Raw genomic sequence first — 24,326 nt, forward strand, 5'->3', positions numbered from 1 at the left:
TTTATGAAAATTGAGTTATAACTCGGCAGGATGTAGAAGAGATGCGATTGTGTTATAATTCGAATATATAAGGATTAGCCCCCAAGATCAACCTAATAATCTTAAAAATAAAATTGGACAAGCTTGTCATTGAAAAATAGGTTGCTTATTTTAATATATTTTTGAACGAGCTTATAGGTGATTGTTTGTTCGAATGCTGCCGACTTATAGGTGATTGTTTGTTGGACTGACACCAACTTATAGGTGTAGGTTTGTTTTGATTTTTGAAACTTATAATTATCAGTTTGTTTGAAGTGATTCCGAATTATAGGTGGTATGTTCTCTCGCAGAGAATCATTTGGTGGCTTCTTTGACAAGGTCTTTTTAGGATTATCAGCAAGTAACCGTTCTCTTTTTGAATTTGCTACACGTGGCCGAGTTACAGTACACGCAGCCGACTTATACGGATGGATCACAAACTACTCTATTTTGAATTTGCAAGTGGCCAAGTTATAGCTTACATGGCTGACTTATAAGGACATATCAGACCTAATCTCCTAATTATAGCTTGTATCCGTCGAGTTATAATGACCATATCATAACCCCCAAACTTGACCTGTTTATTTTTAAGAGAAACAGGTTGAGCTTTTATGAAAATTGAGTTATAACTCGGCAGGATGTAGAAGAGATGCGATTGTGTTATAATTCGAATATATAAGGATTAGCCCCCAAGATCAACCTAATAATCTTAAAAATAAAATTGGACAAGCTTGTCATTGGAAAATAGGTTGCTTATTTTAATATATTTTTGAACGAGCTTATAGGTGATTGTTTGTTCGAATGCTGCCGACTTATAGGTGATTGTTTGTTGGACTGACACCAACTTATAGGTGTAGGTTTGTTTTGATTTTTGAAACTTATAATTATCAGTTTGTTTGAAGTGATTCCGAATTATAGGTGGTATGTTCTCTCGCAGAGAATCATTTGGTGGCTTCTTTGACAAGGTCTTTTTAGGATTATCAGCAAGTAACCGTTCTCTTTTTGAATTTGCTACACGTGGCCGAGTTACAGTACACGCAGCCGACTTATACGGATGGATCACAAACTACTCTATTTTGAATTTGCAAGTGGCCAAGTTATAGCTTACATGGCTGACTTATAAGGACATATCAGACCTAATCTCCTAATTATAGCTTGTATCCGTCGAGTTATAATGACCATATCATAACCCCCAAACTTGACCTGTTTATTTTTAAGAGAAACAGGTTGAGCTTTTATGAAAATTGAGTTATAACTCGGCAGGATGTAGAAGAGATGCGATTGTGTTATAATTCGAATATATAAGGATTAGCCCCCAAGATCAACCTAATAATCTTAAAAATAAAATTGGACAAGCTTGTCATTGGAAAATAGGTTGCTTATTTTAATATATTTTTGAACGAGCTTATAGGTGATTGTTTGTTCGAATGCTGCCGACTTATAGGTGATTGTTTGTTGGACTGACACCAACTTATAGGTGTAGGTTTGTTTTGATTTTTGAAACTTATAATTATCAGTTTGTTTGAAGTGATTCCGAATTATAGGTGCCGGTTTGTTTGGATTGATAAAAAGTCGAGTTTTGTTCTCGAATTGATTAATAGCCGAGTTTATTCTCGGATTGATTGATTGATTTTGAAATTGAATAATTGCATCAAAGTATCACTTGTGTGAGTTGTACTTGAGCTTGAGTATCTGATCTTTATGGTCGGTTATTAGGGATAATTGAACATAATAGATAGCTTGGTATCTTGTGCATTCAGAAATTGGAGTATAATTCGGTTTTGATGTGATCATGGATTGAATGGCTTATAGATCAATTAGGAAGATTAATAGAAAAAGTTAAAAGTAAAAAAATAAATATATTTTATTAATGAAAGAGAGCACATAACCGTGTTTCGACATATGAACTTAGCTGTAATAAACCTTTAAGAAAAAGATATTCCCTATACTTGTTAGAGTATTGCCACAAAATGTATGCATCTCGTCTGATGAGCTTTGGATGTCCTATCACCGCGGCTTTAGCTTCCGAGGTATAGTCGTTATCATTACTAGGATTTTTCTGCTCCTCTTCGTTGCCTTGGTTATTTTTGTTTCTGGTTTAATAATTTGGCCATCCGCTAAACTTTTGTTCATAGCGACTCATTAATAGCTAATAGCTTGGCCTCAGTGGGAGGAGGAGGAGGAGGTGGATTATTTTACTCTTCGCTATTGATTATAACTTGAAAATAGGATAAATAATTGGGTAGAAAAAATGGTAGTGAAGTTAAGTAAACTCAGCCCCACAGTGGGCGCCAAATGTTCTTATCCATTAATCTAAGTCGAGGTATAACTCTTTCTGGTGTCGAGGTATAACTCATTCTTCCATGTGTATGGAGTTTTCTGTCCTAAGAGCACAGACGCCAAGCTATACTTCAGCCGTTGAAGAACATCGGAGGAGGTTGGGACCTGCAAAGAGACTCCAACGCTCAAGTTAGAAAGAGTTTTTCTAGTTTTCTTTGAAAGAGAAAATAAAAGGGAGAGTTCTCTGTGTACTTATCCTACTATGTTTACTTGGTTCTGTTTATATAAGATTTGTATATGACTTGATTGTGGTATGTTTTCCTCATTCTGAGATATGAGGCATGGATACGGTTCGAGAATCTCGCAGAGAATTATTTGGTGGCTTCTTTGAAAAGGTCTTTTTAGAATTATAAACAAGTAACTATTCTCTTTTTGAATTTGCTGCACGTGGCCAAGTTATAGCACATGCGGCCTACTTATACAGATGGATCACGAATTACTCTGTTTTAAATTTATAAGTGACCGAGCTATAATTTACGTGACCGACTTATAAGAACAGATCAAATCTAATCTTTGAATTATAGCTTATATCCACCGGATTATAATGACCAAATCAATCATGATGATGATTAAGTTGCTTTTTAAAAAGTAGATGTGCTTAGGAATTTAAATAGGGAAAAGAAGTCATCCCCAATTATTTATTTATTTCTTGACCTCATGCCTTCAGTAAATATTATTCTTAATCTCAAACGAAGCATTTAGCAACTTTGATTATTTATAATAATGGCAAGCTCATTGGTGTGTAGGCCACTAATTATCTCATAGTTGTGTGCAAACTACACTATTTCTTTTAAATAATAACTTAATTTGTTTTTTTAAAAAAAGTACTCTAAAGATGTTATTTAAAATATAAAAAGAATTTTTCGGAAAAAACAAATGTTTTAAGTTTTTAATAATAAACGACATTAAAAAAAAAAAAAAAAACAAAAACACACACTCTAAATGGAGACTTTTTATGATTCGTATGCAACTACAAATTACCCTTATCAAGCAACATACATGTGCGAAATTTCTCTAACCAAGGTTTACATCAATCAGTACATAGAATTGTTTTTTTCTTTTTCTTTTCAAAAAATTGGACCTACCGTGAAGAATCGATTGATGTTGTTTATAGAAACTTGAAACACCAAACCAATTACCTCATAATTATAAAGTTAGTTTTATTGTTTTAATATATGAGTTTAGTTAACATATATTCTAAAATTATTATTAATAAAGAATTTTAGTTTTATTAATAAATATATTGAAATTTAAATTTTGCATATTTTTCATAATAATAATTTTTTAATTAATAATCTTAATATATATTTTAAAATACATATTAACTAAATCTTTATATTTTTACCCAACTATTCTTTTTTATAGCATCGCGGAGCCTCATCGAAAGAAGGAGGGCCATAGTCCCCAAAACTTAAATTTTTTTAATAAATTATATATAAATTTTTTTAATATTTTATTTTAGAGTAAAATATATTTTTTATTTTTAAAGTTTGAACAAAAGTTTTAAAAATATCTCTAAATTTTATTTTGTTTTAATTTTGTCCTAAAAATTTTCGATTTGTATCAAATATACCTCTAACGGCTAGTTTTTCAAAAAATTTAAGACCAATTCAACAACAATTTCATAAGAACAACCCTAAACACAAGTAAATTAAGCATAATTTTCATGCATTATTGTTATATTGGTCTTAAATTTTTTAAAAATTTAGCCATTGGAGTATATTTAATGCAAATCGAAAACTTATGAAACAAAATTGAAACAAAATAAAACTTAAAGGTATTTTTAAATTTTTTATCAAATTTCAAGAAAAAAAAAATACTTTACCCTTTATTTTAATATTCATTTTACTGTGAAATTAATTTTTAACCACTTTCTAAAATATAAACTCTTGCTAATTAAAGTAAAGGTGACATTAGTCGGTATAAACATACAAATGGCTAATACTATTATTAAAACTAACGTCTTGATATAGGTATTACTTCGGCCATCTAGTTCTTTTTTTTTTAAAAAAAAATGTTTTACATTTTTTATAGTTATAAAATAATAGTGGCAGTTAATTTTGTATCACATACATGTGATAATATAATAAGTGCTTTTTATGTGATTGTTAGTGGAAAATAATTATATGTGCGTATATAGTTAAAAGAGAAACAACAAAGATATGATAGAAATAAATATTACTATTTATTTAGATCAGTAATTATCCAATAATAATTTGTAATTTATATTTATATTTACAAAAAATTTAGGATAAATCACTTAACTAAGCCAATGAGTGAATAAAATTACACCAATTAGCCAAAAATAAAATCGGTTCATGAATTAACTAGAGTGGCATTTTTATATAGTTTGAATTAGGTTAATTCGAACTTCACACTCTATGTAATTCGAATCAGTCTGATTCGAATTATACACACGCATACAACCACTAATTCGAATTAACTTGATTCAAATTACACACACTAATTCGAATAAGGGTGATTCAAATTACACACACGCAATCCAAAGTAATTCGAATTGAGTGATTCGAATTACTCAATTTTTGGCTCTAGTAGTAATTCGAATTAGGGTGTTTCGAATTACTCATGCTTCGACTATAAAAGGAGTTCGAACCAACCTCATTCGAACCACTTTTCTAATAGCATACCCCACCAAATCCCAGAAAAAACGATCTAAAACGACTCCAACAAAGGCTTGAACAGGATATTCAGCCCATGGGGGATAATCCCGACAGACTTTATCGTTTGGATGGAGTAGCCCATATAGCCGGGGTCATCAACGAAAAGATTAGTACGAAATCTTTTTTTTTTTAAAGTTGGATTAAGTAGCTTATTTGTTTGTTTATATACGTTATGTATTCGCAGTTTATTTGGATGCCGTATAGCTCTCTAGACGTTCTTCAGGTTGTGCATCCGGAGGTATTGGAGCCTCGGCGTACGGTGATATGACGGTATGTGATGGCATTGATATATTTCGCTGTCATAGAGTGACACCAGATAGATCGGGTGCTACCGTAGTTCGGTGGAGTATAGCCCCACCCCCAGCCCGCCCTGAACATCGACTTCTTAATGTCGAAGGACGACAGAGGTGGTGATCATTGGTTCCCCTACAGCTTGCAGTTCTGGCACCTTTATTGGGAGAGCCGGACAGATCATGTTTTTCAGTTTGATGTTATGGCAGATCCAGGTCCTTCAAGTACCAAACTAAAACAAGGAAATCTAAATACTAAAGTGCTAAAAAGATAGTAATTCATCTAACACGACATCTACTCATCTCCCCCAGTGCGCCTTGCTCTTCCGCCCTGTGGACAACTCTGGCGTGTGTGTCCTGGTTTCCTACAAAGACCGCATGTCTTCGGCCTGTTCGGATTAGCCTCGTCCATAGTAGTTCGGATCCTGGTGGACCTAGGACGTCCCTCACTTGCATGCCTCTTGGTGGGGTCTGGTATCACTGTCGGCCCATCGTACGGTGGCCAAAACTCCTTGAAAATGGGAGGTGTGAACCCCATCTGGTACACACTGAACACTGAGCTAAGATGATACACCTGGTGGACATACGGCTGCCAAGTAAGCCGTGAATAGGAACAGCATGCCAAGGCATGAGGACACGGGTAATAAAGTGCCTGAAAATATCCGCAGTCACATGTCTGACTCCCGAGTGACACTCTGTAGCTACCAAGTGAGAACGAACCAGTAGGAGTGGTTTCCGAGACTGTGAACTCCGAGTTATCTCTGTCGTACAAAGTCACCGTGAAGCACATCGCCGTCTTCAGATTGGCCTCTATACACTTCACCAGATGTTGAATGAATTGCTGTCCAGTTCCTAGCTGGGCCTCTGCCTCTCTCCCCTTGCGAACGAATAGCTCTGCCAACTTCCCATAAGTAGCCTTCACCAGCGAACACACCGGAAGATTCCTGACCCCCTTCAAGATTGAATTAACACACTCGGAGATATTTGTCGTCATGTGTCCGAATCTCCTACCCTCATCCCGATGCTGAGTCCACAATGAATACTCAATTCTGTTCGCCCACTCACACATGGCAGGGTCTTCAAACCGCAGAATATCAAACCAGTAATCAAATTCCACCTCAGTCTTTGCATAAGCTGCATTCACAAGAAGCCTCCTTGCGTCCTTGTCCTTGAATGTCAGGGCGGAATTTGCTGCCACATGTCGAATACAGAATGTATGGTATGTAGCAGGAGGTAGCCATCCTCCGTCAGGAGCCTCAAGCGCAGCCTTGATCTTGTTGTGCCTATCTGATATAACCAGGAGACCCGGTTGTGGGGTCACGTGCTGTCGGAGATGGGAAAGAAAGAACGACCAGGACTCCGCATTCTTACCCTTCACGAGTGCAAATGCAACAGGCAGGATGTTGGAGTTCCCGTCCTGTGCAATCGCGATGAGCAACATAACCCCATACTTACCATACAAGTGGGTGCCGTCAATACTCACCAACGGCTTGCAATGCCGGAATGCCTCAATACATGGTGGAAACGTCCAGAAAAGCCGGTGAAAATAGGCTTGCGAGCCGTCGACCTGGTCCCCAACTCGGACAGGACTCGTCCTAAGGACTGCAACACTACCTGGCATCGTCAACTGCACTCCTAACTCCCACCGCGGCAGCTCGTTATACGACTCATCCCAATCACCATAGATGTGGGCGAGGGCCTTCTGCTTCGCCAACCAAACCCTCCTATAAGTCGGCCTAAACCCAAAGTGTGCCGCCGTCACATTCAGAAGCACCTTGATGTTGACGGATGCATCAGCTATAACCATTGGCATGATAAATGCCGAGATCACATGATAATCCAAACTTCTGTGGTTGCTAGAGATGGATGTCGCAAGATACGTATGAGGTCCGTTGTACCATTTTACCTCCCAAATACCCTTGCGCTGCCGAAGACTTAGCCTAATCAACCATGTGCACCCATTCCCAAACTCAGAACACTTTCCTACATACCGGCGATAGTCAGACTCCACCACTTTGTACTCTACCCCGCGTCATATGCTATACGTCTTCACACTTAACACAGCCTCATCTTTTTTCGGAAACTACTGGCCAATCTAAAACTCTGTGAGACCACCAGACCCCTGGGCATCTCTCGCACCAAATCCAATAGGTTCCCCAGGAACCCCCTCCTGTCTCATGGCATCCAAGTCCAAAGATGAAAAGTGCGGAGGGTACTGCTGTGTCCCAGAGCTAGAACCACCTCCAGCCCCAACTGGATTACTCGCTGTGATCTCATCGCCATTATCATCAGCAATGATATCCGGCTCCACATCATCATCGTCAATATCATCCAGCAATGCATCGCCCAGACCAGCCGGTGCCGCACACTGTAAAGAAGTCGGCACCCTATCCACGATACCAACCTCTCCGCCTCCACTACAGTTGAGATCAACAGCGAACGACGGGGAGGCGATAGGTTTGTCCGGAGGTTCATTCACAGGGACGGATGAAGGTGCACCAATAGGTCTGGAGCTAGAATCGGCTACCGTGCCTATAGTGTGGGTATTCCGGTTTGAACCCCCCGAGCTAGATACCACATCACCAACTTCGCCAATAGCTCAGGTGTCCTAACCTCGGGAAACTGCCGACGACAATGAAACAGGACCTACAAGTCCTCATCACTCCCTATTGTAAAACAATCGTACTTCACAATTTCTTGCAGCACTGAGATCAGAATGCGATAGAATAATTTCTGAACCTGTTTCACGCCTTGCAGACCAAGTTTCTGTAGTATAGAATCACAAAGTCATCATAGCTCGTCGTAGGCCTGATAAAAATACTGAGAGGATCCTTATCAGTGAACTTCACACCATACCGTATTTTCCTCTTAATGATTCTCTATAATGAACCAACACTACAAAACTCTCCTCACTAACCATTTTCTCACTCTAATGAGATCAATTCATGTTCACACCATATTTATATACGTCTGACCCTGTATAATTCGAAACAGTATCATTCGAATTATAGCTTGAGTAATTCGAATCACCCCAATTAGAATTACTTTAGATTGCGTGTGTATAATTCAAATCAGGTTGATTCGAATTAGTGGGTGTGAAGCTCGAATTAACCTAATTCGAACTACATAGAAATGCCACTCTGGTTGATTTATAAACCGATTTTGCTTTCGGCTGATTGGTGTAATTTTATTCACTCATTGATTTAGTTGAGTAATTTACCCAAAAATTTACATATAAAAATACATAATTTATATTTATATTTCAGAATTTAAACATATGAATCAATATAATTTATATTTATATTTATAAAAATTTGTACGCATAACTTAATACCTCAACAGCTCAACCCTTTATGATAGTAGTAGAAGTAGTAGATTTCAAGATTAACTTAGGGTGTGAAAACTAGATAATAAAGGATCATCAAGCATGTATTAGAAGGAGATCGAGCTTAACTTTTGCTTTAATTTTTCTTTTCATGTTTTTAATATGTTAGAATCAAACTTTGTTGAAGCTGATATTTTAAATGAGAGTTAAGATTCGATTACATATCTTATTATCTAATTGCTTTTTCTTTGTCGAAAGAATTATTAATTTAAGTAAAGTGAAAATTAGCATATCTACAATGTCATCTATTCATATGAACATACATTCTAATATTGTAAGATACGACATAGAATTATTTTAACAATAGATATATCAGTGATTCTTTTCCTTTCAAATTATCAATATATAATAGATTTTATTGTTATTATTAATTAGTTAAATGACGTATATTTTAATATTGAACGGTATACAATTTTAAGAACATTTATTAGAGTTATTTTTATATTGAAATTACTAATATACAATAGACAATTTTCTTTGTATTCACGTAGTTGAAGCACGCGTTAAGATATTTTAGTTGTTCGGATATTTAACCATGTGGACTAATTTCATGATAGAGTTTGTTAGGCAGTTAGAAACGTTAGATACTTAGCTGAATTCAGTTAGTTAGAACTCTCCTAATACAACTAACTAGTATAAGAAGTTCTTACTCTTTATTATTGATCTCTCATGATTTCTCCCCTTAAAGTTAGAAGAGAGTTTAATTGCTTCAAAATGGCATAATAATGAGAAAATATTCATAAACAAACATACATGAAATCAATTGTAGCACTTTTATATATGTAGGGTAGTATTTAGTTGATGTTCATGGATACGATGATACATGTTGTTTGATTTAATGAGACGCAGATTTTTTAAAAATAAGGGAGGATACGAATGAACACAGAAATATTAAATTTGTGTATCTCTAATTTGGCAAGTCACTGTGATATAATTTATGAGACACTGTTTTTTTGTTCTTTTATTCTTATTCAATTTTTAAAATTTATCTTTTATCTTTTTAAACCTTTCTTTTTCCTCTTCCTCTTTTAATTTTTACAACCAAATTTATTCTTTTATTTTTTTAAAAAAAATATTGTACATTTAATTTTTTTATTTATTTAAATTTTAATTAATCTTTAATAAATTCTGAGTTTTAGTTTTCTATTTTTAAAAAAAATTATATATTTAATATTTAAATGATAATGTAAGATGATATTGAAAGAAATAAAAAATATTAAAAAAATAAAAAATTAATAGTAATGACATACAGTATTTGAAATAATAGATGTACATTAATAGTGATAAAATTTGTGGTTGAATGAAAGATAATTCAATATTTTTTAAATACGTGTCTTATTTTTTATTTTTGCCAAACACAATATATAAACATAAATATTTTATATCTATATTTTTAATGTCTGTATTTTTGTGTTTATATCTTATCGTATACATCAATCAAACAAAGTCTAGTTTTACCATAAAAAAAAACCATCAATTTCATATGCACCATGCATGTGTCATGTTCTAGTCGCGATTGAAGTTGATTGCATGTTATGAAGGATGAAGATGGAATCATCATGATGATGGTTCAGTAATAATGGATCAATAATGAGGAATTATTATATTCTAACAAACTCAGAAAAAGATAGAAAGGGGGAAAACATCAAGGGGTGCTTGTGCTGTGTAAATCATTAATCGAACTTCACTAAGCATACGGATTCTAATATGATTTTAAAGTAAACACGAGTCAAAATCATGATCATAAATGAATATCCACGTCACCTAGTAAAGTTTTGCCAAAAAAATGCATTATAATTATAATTTATATTAAGAGTAAAGTATTATTTTTGTTTCTAATGTTTGAAGTAAGTTTTAAAGTTGTATGTCCTCTAACATTTCAATCGTCATATTTAAAACTCTAACATTTTGTCCTGTCATTAGAGATCCGTTAACAGAATTGATGGCAGGACAAAGTTGAGATAATTTTGAAACATTAAGAACTTAAATAGAATGAAAACATTAAGGACAAAAATGATATATAGAAATAAATTTTAATTTTATCCTTCAATAATATCAATTTTTTACTATACATCGTATTCAATTATTTTTTAATCACATCTAAGTAAATTACCCTTAATCACATTACTTTCATTCTAAATAAATTAATTTTTTTATAATTTTATTCTTAAAAATTTTCAATTATCATGAAATGTTTTTAGAATTACTAGTAAATAAATTTGCGAAAAAGAAAAAAATGATATATATATATATATATAATAAAATATCAATGGTACTTTTTGCCTCTAATATATTAAATTTTTTTAATATTTAATTTAGTTAAATTTTATTTTTAATTTTATTTTTTAATAATATTAAATTTTTACGGTAGATAATTATTTAATTATTTTTAAAATTTTATTTTTAATCACATTATTTTTTTAAGTGAATTTATTTTTTATTAAGAGTAAAATTAAATAATTTCAATAATTTTAATTTTTAATAAATTTAAAAAAATAATTATGGTAATAATAATAACTAATTAAATTAAGTTGTCTAATTATTATGATTCGGTTGCTATATTATATTGTAATATTATAACTTACATATCTTTTACAGTTGGTAAAAAATATTAAAGTGATAGATTTAATTCAACTGATAAAATATTAATCAAATTGTCAATTTTAAATTTAATAATATTATATAAATTAAACTTTATCTTATATAACTATATAATATATGTAAAACATGTGAGATAATAATTTCAATAATTTTAATTTTTAATAAATTTTAATTTTTTTATAATTTCAAATTTTTTATGACAAATAATTATTTAATTTATTTTTTAATTTTAATTTTAATAAAAAATAAATTCACTTAGAAAAATAATGTGATTAAGAATAAAATTAAAAAATATTGAATAATTATTTATCGTAAAAGTTTGATATCATTAAAAAATAAAATTAAAAATAAAGTTTAACTAAATTAAATATTAAAAAATTTTAATACATTAGAAATAAAAGGTATAATTTATACTTATATCATTTTTTTCGCAAGTTTATGTATTAGTTATTCTACAAATATTTCATGATGACTAAAAATCTTTAAGTTTAAAATTATAAAAAGATAAATTTATTTAGAATGAAAGTAATGTGATTAAGTATAATTTACTTAAATGCGATTAAGAAATAATTGAATACTATGTACAGCAAAAAATTGATATTATTAAAGGTTAAAATTAAAATTTATTTCTATGTATCGTTTTTGTCCCCAACGGTTTTGTTCTATTTAAGTTCCTAACATTTCAAAATGGTCTCAATTTTGTCCCGCCGTCAATTCTGTTAAAGGATCCCTAACGGCAGGATAACATTGAGCCAATTTTGAAACATTAGAGATTTAAATAGGACGATTTAAATGTTATGGACAACTTTAGGACTTACCCCAAATGTTGGGAACAAAAACGATACTTTTTTCTTTATACTAATTATTTTGAGAAAGTATAGGGAGACAATGAATTTAGTGTACAATGTATATAATAGGGATAAAATTAAAATTATAATCAGTTAATAATTAATTTAATTAATTCCTAATAATTTTGAATTTTAAATTTTAAAAATATAACGATTTGGTTATGATGAAGTTACGTATTCCTTCATTTTACGCGTGAGAAAAACGTGCTGCAGTTTCTTTCTCTCCGACAATCTCTTCCACTCTCTCCAAACTGACGCCAAGAAGATCACTACCGTCTGCCGTCCAAAATACAACCCGACGCCGCCCAGCTATCCGAGAACATCCGACAAAGACACCCCTTCACGCACGTTACGTCCGTCATGCAGCCCAAGACCACCATGGTAGCCTGGATCCTCCTCCCCCTCACCGTAACACTCGCCGAAAAGGCCGATGGCAGCGACGACCACAAGAGTCCCCAGGTGTCCGTGTGGGTTCTTCTCTCTGGCTTGGCGTTCGTCATCTTCATGATGACGATTATTCTACCGGGATGAAGCTGGTGGCGCAGCGGTGCTCGCAGGAGCACGATACGGAGGACGAGGCGTATATCTGCTTAATCCTCATTAGAGTGATGGTATTAGGATTCGGGACAAACCTGATCGGGATCCACTCAATCTTCGGTGCATTCGTGTTTGGATTGACGATTTCGAAGGGAGGGAATTTTGCGAAGAGGCTGATAGAGAGGATCGAGGATTTCATGTCCAGATTATTACTGTCGCTATACTTCGTTTCGAGTGAGTTGAAGACTGGCGAATTTAAATGCTGGTATGTAGATGGTTATTTTAATTCTTAATTGGATGGTTATTTTTTTTATTCAGTTTAAGTATATACAATTAACAAATGTTAGATGGTCATTTTACTAAGTAGTCGGATGATTATTTTAATAACTATGTGAATAGTTATTTGATGGCCGGTGAGGGAGCTTCTAACGCCAGAAAGATGGGATAATTGATTAGAATGAGATAGTAGACGGTTGGAAAAAGAGAGTGTTTGGATAAATTTCATTGATAAATTAGGATTGAAATGATTAATTTTTTGAAATAATTATTTGAGTTTTTTTTTTGTATTAGGCCAAAATTAAAATTTATTGTACACATTGTCAAAATTTTTTATTGTCTCTCTAACGAAGTTCAATTATTTTTATATAAGTAATTAATAAGAAATTAATTTTATAAAAGTGGTTTATTTATATGGCTGATAACGTAAAAGAATAATAATATAAATAGATTCCTAAGAAACTTTATAAAGACTTATAGATCTTTAAAGAATAAAATATATCAAATAAGTCCTTGAAATATTTTTATAATGGATTTATAGATTAAATAAAGAAATATTAAATAAATTTTTAAACAAAATTGAAATACCAAATTTATAGATTCCTAAAAAATTATGAATAAAGTTATATGTTCAAACGAAATACTTAATTAAGTCTAATCAAAATGTTATAACAACTTTTTAAATTACGCTCTATTTCTCTTTTTTCTTATCCTTCTCCTTCTCCTTTTTCTTCTCCTCGTCTTTTTTGTTCTTCCAAATTCTGCAGGTTCTTCTTCTTCCCTTCTTTTTCTCCTCCTTCTTTTCCTCTTTTTTCTTCTTCTTCTTCTTTCAAATTCACACACGTAGATTCTTCTTCTTCAATATTGTATCTTCTTCTTTTTCTTTTCGTTATCGTCATCACCAATAATACCAATATTTTGTGAACATCTTTATTAGTTCTGATTTTCTCTGCTGTCATCATTAAATAATTTCGGTTCATTTATTAATTTATTTCAGTTCATTTGTGTGTTAATTGAAGTTCACTTTATGCTGCTGATAAGTATTGACCAAATTTTTTATTCGTTAAGTAATTTTGGTATATTTCTGAGTTTAATTGAGATTCATTTGGATTCAGAAATGAATTCGATGTGTTTTTGTTAATGATTGAGTCTTTTTTAGCAAAAAAGAATAAAATTGTTTATTATCACTTTATTCAATTGTATTAGATTTCATTCCATTCCATTCAATTTGTCTTGAAAGCCATTCCAATCATTGGGAGAAATTACACCTAAACTGCAAATAAACCGAAAATATTATTAAAGCGAAACCGTTGTATAATATCAAATGAACCGAACATTTGTCTATTATATAAATTCGAATTCAGAAACATCTGCATCTAGAATTAACCAAAAATATTATCAAAGTAAAATATTGTATAATACCAATAAATCGAACATTTGTTCATTATATAAATTTAAATTCAGAAACACCTGCGCCTAGAATAAACCGAAAATATTATCAAAGTGAAATCATTATGTAATATTAAATGAACCAAACATACATTGTCCATTATATAACTTTAAATTTAATTCAAAATATTGGTTTTTGTTAGCAAAATATTGGTGTTGTTATTACGATAACAAAAGAGAAAAAAAAAAGAAGAAGAAGAATCTACGTGTACAAATTTAAAATACGTGCTAGTGTGATGAAAATAATTTTTATTAAATTTAAGTAAATTTAATTGAATTTGATTGTCAAAAACACTTGAATGTGTAGTTAGACTTAAAAATTACATGTTAAACTTGATTTATCTTTCTCTTAAAGATGACATATAACTCCATCGGTAAATTATTCAGGATTTAGTTGGCCCTGATTTATCTTCATGACCTATACGTCTATCTCAACAATTTCTTAAAGATTTACTTGGTATTTTTTATTCTTTATGAATCTATAAATTTATAACAGATTTTTTTAGAAATCTATTTATCTTTTTATATTAATTTAAAAGCATAATTTTAACAGTAAATATATAAATTTATATTCACAATTTAAACCTCATGTAATAATGATGTGAATTATCCATAACGGTTTTATTTGGCCATTGTTAATCATCGTTTTTTATCTTCTTTTGAGTTTAAATAATAATAAGCTTTTCAATTCTTTTTTCCCACCTAATAAAATCAAGTAGTCATTTTTGGCAAGAAGCCCGTGAGGTCGGATAGTTGAACCTAACCTTTATAAGAGGAAATAGAAAAGTGAGAAAATTGGTAATTGTATATAAATTTAAAATAAATAAATTTTTTTTGGTGTCTAAACATGAAAAAAGACAAAATAAATACGATCTTATATTCAAACGAATAATTTGTTAAAGATCAACATAAAGCTCACACCAAATAACATGATTAAAAATAAACAATTAATAACTGCACTTCTCACTTCTCACCATCTTTCTCTCTTTACATATTTGAAAAGGTATGTTTCAAGTGGAGAACGAATTCTCTCTCACGAGATAAAAACTAAACGAGATCAAGCGTTAAAATTTGATTATTTATATTCTCGTTAAATTGAATGAAAATATTAAGAAGATAATATTTAAATTATTTTATATAGTATAATATCAATAATTTTATATATATATATATATATATATATATATAATATTTGTAATTATATATTTATTATCTCTAAAATTGTAGAATTATTTTAGCAATAATTAATAAATATTAAATAAAATAATTTTAGATTATTTTTGTTTTTTTAGACTGATTTTTTATTATTTTTTAAATATTATTATAAAATTAAATAAATAGTTTAATATTTAATAAATTAAAAAAATTTAAACCCTAGTTATACATCTCTCTCTCCAATTTTTCTTCTTCCTTCCTCACCTCGTTTCTATGATGATAAATCACCATTGTTGCACTGAAATATTTTCATTATCGAAAATGCTATTTTGAATAAACTTACTATAATTTCTTGTCTCAGAAAGATAATAATTTAGTTTAAATGCTTTAATCTTAATCTAGTATATTTCTTTAAAAACATAAACCTGCAACTTTAATATAAGAATAAAACAACAATCCGTTTGATTATAGAATTATGTACTTCCAACAAGAACACCATAGTTGAATAAATGTAGAGAAAAAATTTTAAACAATTATGTAATTCTTTGGAAAGATAATGAGGTTCTCAATTAAAAAAAATTTGACACTTGATTTTTATTTTTATGAGATTGATTAGTTTTTCTGTCAATATTTTCTATCTGTATTAATAGAATAATAGGTCTACATAATATGTTAAACTGTTGATTTATCTATTAATAATCAATTAGGATTAACGAATTCTTTTTATTGAAAATCTCATTGTCTTTAAGGATAATTAAAAGGGTTAAGTACTGAAATCGTCCCTAACGTCTGGGGTAAAAATCAAAATCGTCCCCAACCTTTTTTTGTTATTAAAATCATCCTCAATGTTACAAAACGTTATAAAATCGTCTTTTTCCACTTCAATTTTATTTTTTTTACCATATTACCCTTCATTATTAATAAAAATAATTAAAAATAATATCAAAAAATTAAAACAAACCCCCCTTCCCCTCCCGTAACTCCCTCACCCCACTCCCTTACTCACCCTCCTGTAACCCCCACAGCCCACTCCCTCACCCTCACCTCTCACTCCCTCACTCACCCAATCTCCTTCCACCTCCTCCCTCTCCCTTTTCTCACCATTCATTACTCATAACAAAACAAATTAACAGCAACATTCACAAAACAAAATAAATCAACAAAAAAATTAGAAGCAGAAGAAGCATAACAATTTCAATAATCACATCAATTTCAATAAATAATAATTCAATAATCATCAACTACAATTTCAGTTTTCAGATCCAAAAGTTCAATAATCATCAAGTTACAATTCAAGAAGCAGAAGTTCAAGCAGAGCAGAGAAAGAAGCATAGGCAGTCACAGAATCCCTCACCGAGTCACCGTAACTCCCCACTCCTCACCCCCTCACCCCCTTCTTCATCACCACTAACCCATTAACTCCCAATTCCTTTCTTCATCACCAAAATAAATACAAAATTCAGCAACAACATCAATCACAAAATAATCACAAAATTAGCAACAATCCATCATCAATCATGTATATGTTCTTCAAAAATTAAAAAAGAAAAAAAGGAAAAACGAAGGGGCGGCGGCGGGTTGGACGCAGGGGTAGCGCGCGGTTGGACACAGGGGGTGAGGGAGTGGGAACTGATGATGATGGAATTGGGGATAGGTTTGGGGGTGGAGGGAGAGACGAAGGGATGCTGGGTGTGGGTGGGGTGGGGTTTTATTTTTTTTAATATTATTTTTATTAATAGTTAAGGGTAATTTGGTCCAAAAAAATAGAAAATGATGATTTTATAACGTTTTGTAACGTTGAGAATGATTTTAATAACAAAAAAAGGTCGGAGATGATTTTGATTTTCACCCCAGACCTTAAGGACGATTTCAGTACTTAACCCTAATTATCTCTTGGGAAGAAATTTGCTTGTTCTTCTTTCTGGGACTTGGTAATTAGCTGCACATAATTCTCTATATTTTTTACACTCGTCTTTATATCATGTATGAATTCTTTCATGAGAAGCTCAAGATCTTATGGTATTTGAGATGAATAAGGAGATGGTGGCTCTTGATATGAATAAGAAAGAGATGATGGTTCTTGATAAGTGTAAAAAAAGGATGGTTCTTGGTATGAAGAGGTAGATGGTGGCTCTTGATATGGGTAGAAAGATGATGGTTCTTGATATGAATATGGAGATGGTGGTTCTTGATATGAATATGGAGATGGTGGTTCTTGGTAGTTGGAACATGGAGCATTGAAGTTTCTTTGGTTTTGACTTTGCCAACCAAAATTTGGATAGTTCCTCCATCCACCATAATATGAATCACTACTTGGGTGTGAGTAGTAACCCATGTGATCTTTCTCCATTATTTTCCTTAGCACAAAACACTAAATAGAATTAAACGCACCATGTGGTAAACAGGAAAGCAAAGAAGACAGAACATAAATTTTTTTTCGAAAATTTTTTCAAATAAAATTTAAATTAAATTAAAACTAAAACGCCTAATCTAAGCAATCAAACAACTGATAGTTGTTAATCACTATCAATCCCTGGCAACGGCGCCAAATACTTGGTGCGGTATTTTATAACCCACAAACTAACTGGCAAGTGCACCAGGTCATACCAAGTAATACTTCAGGTGAGTGAGGGTCGATCCCACGAGAATTGATGGACTAAGCAAAAATGGTTAAATGATTTACTTAGTTAGGCAAGCAGAAAATGGTTTTGAGATGTTCAAAAGGTTTAAAAAGTGACTTCACAATATCAGAAGGCAGCAAGTAATTAAGTTGAAAATAAAATATGGGAGAAAATAGTTAAGGTTTCAGAGTTATCTATTTTCCTGATTGACTTTTCTTATTAACTATTTTAATCATGCACGATTTAATTCATGGCAAACTATTTGTGACTATACCCTAATTCCTTAGACCTTTTTAATCTCCTCTAAAATTCATCAACTGCCAATTTCTTGGTCAATTAATTCCAATTAGAGGGTGATGATCAAATTCCAATTTATATGCCACAAGAATCCTAATTATCCAAAAATAAGGGGATTATATGTCACGTATCCCGTTAAATACAAACAATTAGAAATTCAGGATAATATGTTTTCAAGCTGTTGTTCAAGTAAAGAGCTTTTCCAAGTTATACAAGAACTCAATTAGAACACGGGTCATACTTCCGTTCCACCCAAATTCATAAAATAAAGAACGAAAATAATTATTGAAATACAAATCAAAACATGAATTAAAATAGAAAAACAAGAGTATCAATCCATACAGTAGACAGAGCTCTTAACCTTAACAATGGAGGTTTAGTTGCTCATGACTCAGAGAAGAAAACTAGGATTCAGGTAAACTCTGAAGTACAGAATGTAAATTGGAATAGAATTCCCCTAATGGAATCCCCCCTGGAATCCCCTAAAGAAGAAAAGTTTCTCCTTTTTATAACTAATCCTAATTCATTTAAAATCTAATATCTAAAATTAAGATAATATCTTTTCCTTTTTTCAAATTCATATTTGAATCAGAATCAATTAAATAATCCACGCCTTGTAACGTGGGGACCACTTGACTTCACTGGATCCGCGCCTAACTTGGCAGAGAGCTGCGCCTTACTTGAGTGCCAAAATGGGGCCCAGAAATCGCCCCCAATGTTTTCTGCGTTTTCTGCACATGGCGCATGTCACGCGTACGCGTCAGGTACGCGTACGCATCGCTGTGCAACTTCACTTTTCACGTGTATGCATCAGGCACGCGCACGCGTTGTCATGGAAAGCTCCAAATCACGCGCACGCGTCAGGTACGCGTATGCATCGCTCCTCGCTGTCATCTCCTTTAATTCTTGTGCTGCAGAAACTCCATCAAATCCAGCTTAATGCTACCTAAAATAAATAGAATTGCACAAGACTCAAAGTAGCATCCATAGTGGCTAAAAGACAATTAATTCTTGATTAAACTTAACAATTTAAATGCAAATTCACTAGGAAAAGATGAGAAAGATGCTCACGCATCAGTGTACATTTGGGACCTTGGGCGATGGTCAAACAGACATAATTAAGGTGCTTTAACATTAGGGAAGAAACGACCAAGGTATGATTTTGGTTTATCTTAGATAATAGATAATATTGCTTGAAAACTTAGGTTAGATGACCATATGATAAGCTTGAATGTGTTGAATTATTGAATTTAATGGATTATATGTACCAATGATGAGTGTGATGAGTAGTGTGGGTTATATGTATGATGGAGTCAATGTGTGTATACATGTGTGTGTGTGTGTGTGTAGGGTGGGGGGGAGAATTATTGATAATAATGATGTGATATAAGTCTTGATGATGGTTGGTGAGGTTGTGATGCAGAATGTGTATGATGATGAGAATTATGAGTTTGAGCAATGAATGTGGAGATGTGGTGCTATGAATTATTAATAAATTGTGTTGTTGTTGGCTATTAATTGTGGGGAAGAATTTGATAAATTGAGTATTGAGAGGTTGTGAAAGGAATGAAATGGTTAGAAAATTACTTTGAGTGTATTTGAAGTTGTTTTAAGGTGTGAAATTTGGTTTTAAAATTGAGAGTTTGGAAAATAGAAGTTTTGAACTCTTTTGGTAAAAATATATTTTTAACGAACTTCAAAGGATCATAACTTGAGCCCTGAGTTTTGGATTTGAATGAAATTTATTTCAAATTAAAGATAATCTCAAGAGTTTCAAAATCGTTTAAAGTTTGTAAAAATCAAAGTTTTGTAAAGAAAGTTATGAAAGTTGGAAGTTAGGTGTATAAACCTGATTTTTAATGACTTAATAGCTTTTGGAGTTAAAAGGAGTGTCGCGTATGCGACCTGCGTGAGCGACGTGAGCTATACTTACTGTTTTGTAATCTCGCATACGTTGGGCAAGGCCTGTGTACACGAAACCCAATTTTGTAAACTCGCGTACGCGAGAGTATGCACCCGAAGCGAGCACTCCCCCTGTTTTGAAACCCCGCCTATGACGACATAGTCTTGTGTACGCAAGCCCCCTGTTTTAGTCAAAAATGATATTTTTGAATATTAAGTCAGTCCTCTATCTTTCCAAACTCCCTTTACACTTGTTTAAGGTTCGTTAGTAAGCTTTTAAACATTAGAATGAGGATGGGTATGTTAAATAAGTTGAGGGGATATTTGGAAGGGTTTTACGAAGTGTTATCTGAATTAATGAGGCATTGTTAATGTTGAATAAGAAGTAAATAATTAAGATAATGATAATAGTAATAAAATGTGACTGAGTTGTCAGGTGTTTGATGATGAGGTTGGCTATGAGAAAGAAGAATAAGGAGAACTGAGTTAATTATGAATTTTGAATGAGATATGATGAGATTGATTAAGATATATGAGACCGGATAAGATGCAGTGACGTTGTCCACTCGCTCTGGATAAGAAATGAGAAAGAAGAATGATTGAAAGTGATTATGAAGACAATGATTATGAATGTGAAGTGTAAATGTATGTTTTGTTTTGTTTTGTTGCATCATTTTTTCTCTATTGTAAAGTGTGTCGGGTACTATATCCCATGAGTGTGTCAGCGACTATATTCCAAGAGCGTGGTGGGTGCTATATCCCAAGAGTGTGGGAGCACTTTACTCTGGGAAGTGTGTTGGGCACTATATCCCTTGAGTGTGGCAGACACTATATCCCAAGAGCGTGGCGGATACTATATCCTAAGAGTGTGGCGGGCGCTATACCCCAAGAGTGTAGGAACACTTTATCTCGGGAAATGCGACAGGCACTATATCCCATGAGTGTGATGGGCACTATATCCTAAGAGTGTGGAGGCATGTCAGAGAGACCGGGTTAGCTATTGGGTGTGTTGGGATCTGACAAAGTAACTGACACGTGAACTCACGGCCAGTAAAAAAGGCATACATCATATGCATTTGTTTGTCTTGTTTGAGTTTGCATTACTTGGGTTTGCCTATTTGAATATCTATACTTAGTTATTATATGTTCTACTTGCTATAACTATATTTTATCTGTGTTTTCCTTGTCTGTATTGTGTGTCTGTGCAACTGAGAGATCTCTCGTTTGGTGGAGGAGTGACGAGGGTAGTTCCGCCGGTGTTTCGAAAGGTTGGAGGAAGCAAAAGTGAAGATTTGAGTTAGGATTAGATTCAGAATTTGAGAACCTTAGACAGTTACCAAATTTCTGGTTTAGTTATTCCTTTAAGTTTAAATCTGAGTGTTGGAGTTCTAGGATTGCCTCTGGCTTTCTTGAACCTTATATATTATCTATGTGGGCACCTTTACCATACTGAGAATCCCTGGTTCTCATTCCATATATATTTTTTGTTTTTCAGATGTAGGATGTGAAGCACCTCGCTGAGCGTGCTGGACGACTCTTTCTGGAAGCAAAGAACTCTTCTTTCGGCTTGGTACTTTTGTTTATAGTTGTACATATATGTATCTAGATTCTCCGCTCTGTGTATATTTGTATTTTTTCCCTCCTAGAGGTTGACTTGGAGAAATAGGTTTTATGGTTTAGCTTTTGATAACTTTTGGGTTATATATATATATACGATTTGCAGGTTGAGTCAAGAGCTTGATTATATTTACTAATTGGAATTCCATATATATCTGTCTTTTGATTTTCTGTATAAGCTTTCCATCTTATCGTTTATCGTGAGCGTTGTACCTTCGCTCTTGTTTTGATCGTACTGTTTCTTTCAAGGCTCCTAGCTATATTACTCTTGTCATATATACAATTATTTTTACTTTTAGAAGTTGTAGCACCTCGCCACCTTTGGTTTATGTCCTAATTGTAAAGCTCTGTGTGGTAGGGTGTTAGGTTATGGTATTAGAGCAGTTCGTTCCTGTAGAGCCTGAGGGACAAACTAACTATACTTCTGGACATACTCTGTGTGTGTGTACATGCTATTTAGGATGTCAGCTTGACATACATAGTATAAGTGTTCATGAGCATTCATTTGGGACTTTGAAGTACTAGAATTGAGATATTGAGACTGATCACCTTGATATCACTTGTTTGGTATGAATAGGAACCGAATGGCATCTCAAGGACTTGGGCGAGGTATTCGGAAAGTGCTTCCAGCCCACGAAGAACCGTGAGGGGACACGATGACAGACGCAGAGCGAGACCTCGTGGAAGAAGTCAGAAGCATAGCACATCTATGAGAGCTAGCGTTGAAACAAAGAATAAGCCTAAAATACAACCGCGGCATGGTTAAACGGGACTTCAAACAGGGAGACCTAGTCTTGCAATGCAACGACATCGGTCCCCCACCCCGGTAGAAGGAAAACGCATGCCTAATTGGAAAGGACCCTACTGAATCAAGTCTGTGATTGGAAAAAGAGCCTACAAACTAGAACAACTCAACGAGAATGAGTTATCGAGATCATGGAATGCCGTAAACATACAGCACTACTACACATAAGAGAGTCCCACCGTGCTGATACCTTTAGCAAGATCTAAGGTTATTTGTTGTTTTGCTATTTTTCATATCTTGTTTATAATGACCTTCTTATTCTTGACATCGTTTTCTTGGGCACTCTTTCCTATCCAAAATGGGAGATTTTAACGAGGCCCGACCTTTAATAAAAAATCGTTTCAATACTCTTTTTTAAATACATTTTCTGTGTTTTCACCAAGCAAACAGTACGAACAAAATAAACAAAACGGCTACCACGGAGACCGATCATTCCTGAGGCTAACACAAATAGATATCCAAATTTGCCCACCAAAAGGCCCACCATTCATACATAACAAGACAAAAGAGTCCACCAAAACAAGTATAAATTGCCGAACACACGACTTACAAATTTAATAAGAAATTGTTCCACGAAACCAAAGTAAAAAATGCCAAAAAAACGGCTTACAAACTTTGGAAATAAAAAAGCAGGCTACTCAACGTCGACGATCTCCCCATCCTTCACGGTTCGGAAGGCCCCATGACTGACACATCCATGTCGGGAGCCAACACCCGGACCTGAGCTTTCAGCGCCTCTTTTGTAGCCGAGATAGCCGCTCTCGTGTCAACCAAGAGGCCGGCGTTCCGCTTCCTTTAAGTCCTCCATCTCCACCTTTGCAGCACCAGCCTTTGCACAAGCTACAGTAGCAGAACTCTCAGCGTCAGCAGCCAACATCTAAGACTTAGCCACTTGGGATGTTAGCTTGGTCTCCCGCTCAAACAAGCGTAGGATCTCGGAGCCAGCATCCTCGGCATCCTTCGCCGCCTTGGCCCTTGCAACCTTAGACGACTCCAACTTCCCCTTTAGGACTGTAAGCTCTGACTGAGCTTGTCGGAGTTTCCCATCCAAAAGAAAGGTCTGCAAAAGTGTAGGCTCAGCCTTCCAGATGACATTGGCCAAGTGAAGGAAGGCACAGTACACCGACTTAGCTTGGCCAGACAAATCTCAATCTCGGAAGAAATCATTAGTACCATGTAGCAGATGACGGTCAATGAAGCCGGGAGCGTCAAAGAACATGTCCATCACACAAGGGGTAACCACCCCCGTACTAATACCCTGATAGTTACTCCTTGGGCCTCTTGCACTTCTTGTCCGGCTCATGAATCGGGATCTTCTAAATATCGTCATTTCTGACAACCCCCTTTTGAATGATCTCATGTGAGACCTATGAGAACTAAGGATAGAAGTAGCCAGAGGCGTCGATTGAGAAGATCTCTCCCCTTCCCCCCTCCCGCGCTTTCAGCTCCTGAACAAAGGCAGCGTTCAATCGCTGCAAAGTCATTAGCCCATCAGCCATCCCAA

At 33.7% G+C, this 24,326-nt stretch overlaps 1 protein-coding gene across 1 annotated transcript; it reads right to left on the bottom strand.

Moving 5' to 3' along the window:
• Positions 1-5,624: 5,624 nt before the first annotated feature.
• Positions 5,625-23,699, bottom strand: LOC112701662 (uncharacterized). Its single transcript, XM_025752396.1, has 4 exons — positions 23,594-23,699; positions 7,980-8,034; positions 7,571-7,896; positions 5,625-7,351 (listed from the first exon to the last, which is right to left on the bottom strand). Exons 1-4 carry the CDS (start codon positions 23,697-23,699, stop codon positions 5,625-5,627), a joined length of 2,214 nt encoding a protein of 737 aa, XP_025608181.1.
• Positions 23,700-24,326: the final 627 nt, after the last annotated feature.

Source organism: Arachis hypogaea, chromosome 7 (assembly GCF_003086295.3).
Source record: "Arachis hypogaea cultivar Tifrunner chromosome 7, arahy.Tifrunner.gnm2.J5K5, whole genome shotgun sequence".
Lineage (NCBI taxonomy): Eukaryota > Viridiplantae > Streptophyta > Magnoliopsida > Fabales > Fabaceae > Arachis > Arachis hypogaea.

What these genes read in the sequence shown, in the direction of transcription:
- LOC112701662 (XM_025752396.1), bottom strand. Translation starts at nt 23,699, where the DNA reads ATGTTGGCTGCTGACGCTGAGAGTTCTGCTACTGTAGCTTGTGCAAAG. An exon ending in ATAGGGAGTGATGAGGACTT is followed by an intron (nt 7,897 to 7,979) that starts GTAGGTCCTGTT and finishes TGTGGTATCTAG; the next exon opens with CTCGGGGGGTTCAAACCGGA. An exon ending in TAATCCAGTTGGGGCTGGAG is followed by an intron (nt 7,352 to 7,570) that starts GTGGTTCTAGCT and finishes GACGCGGGGTAG; the next exon opens with AGTACAAAGTGGTGGAGTCT.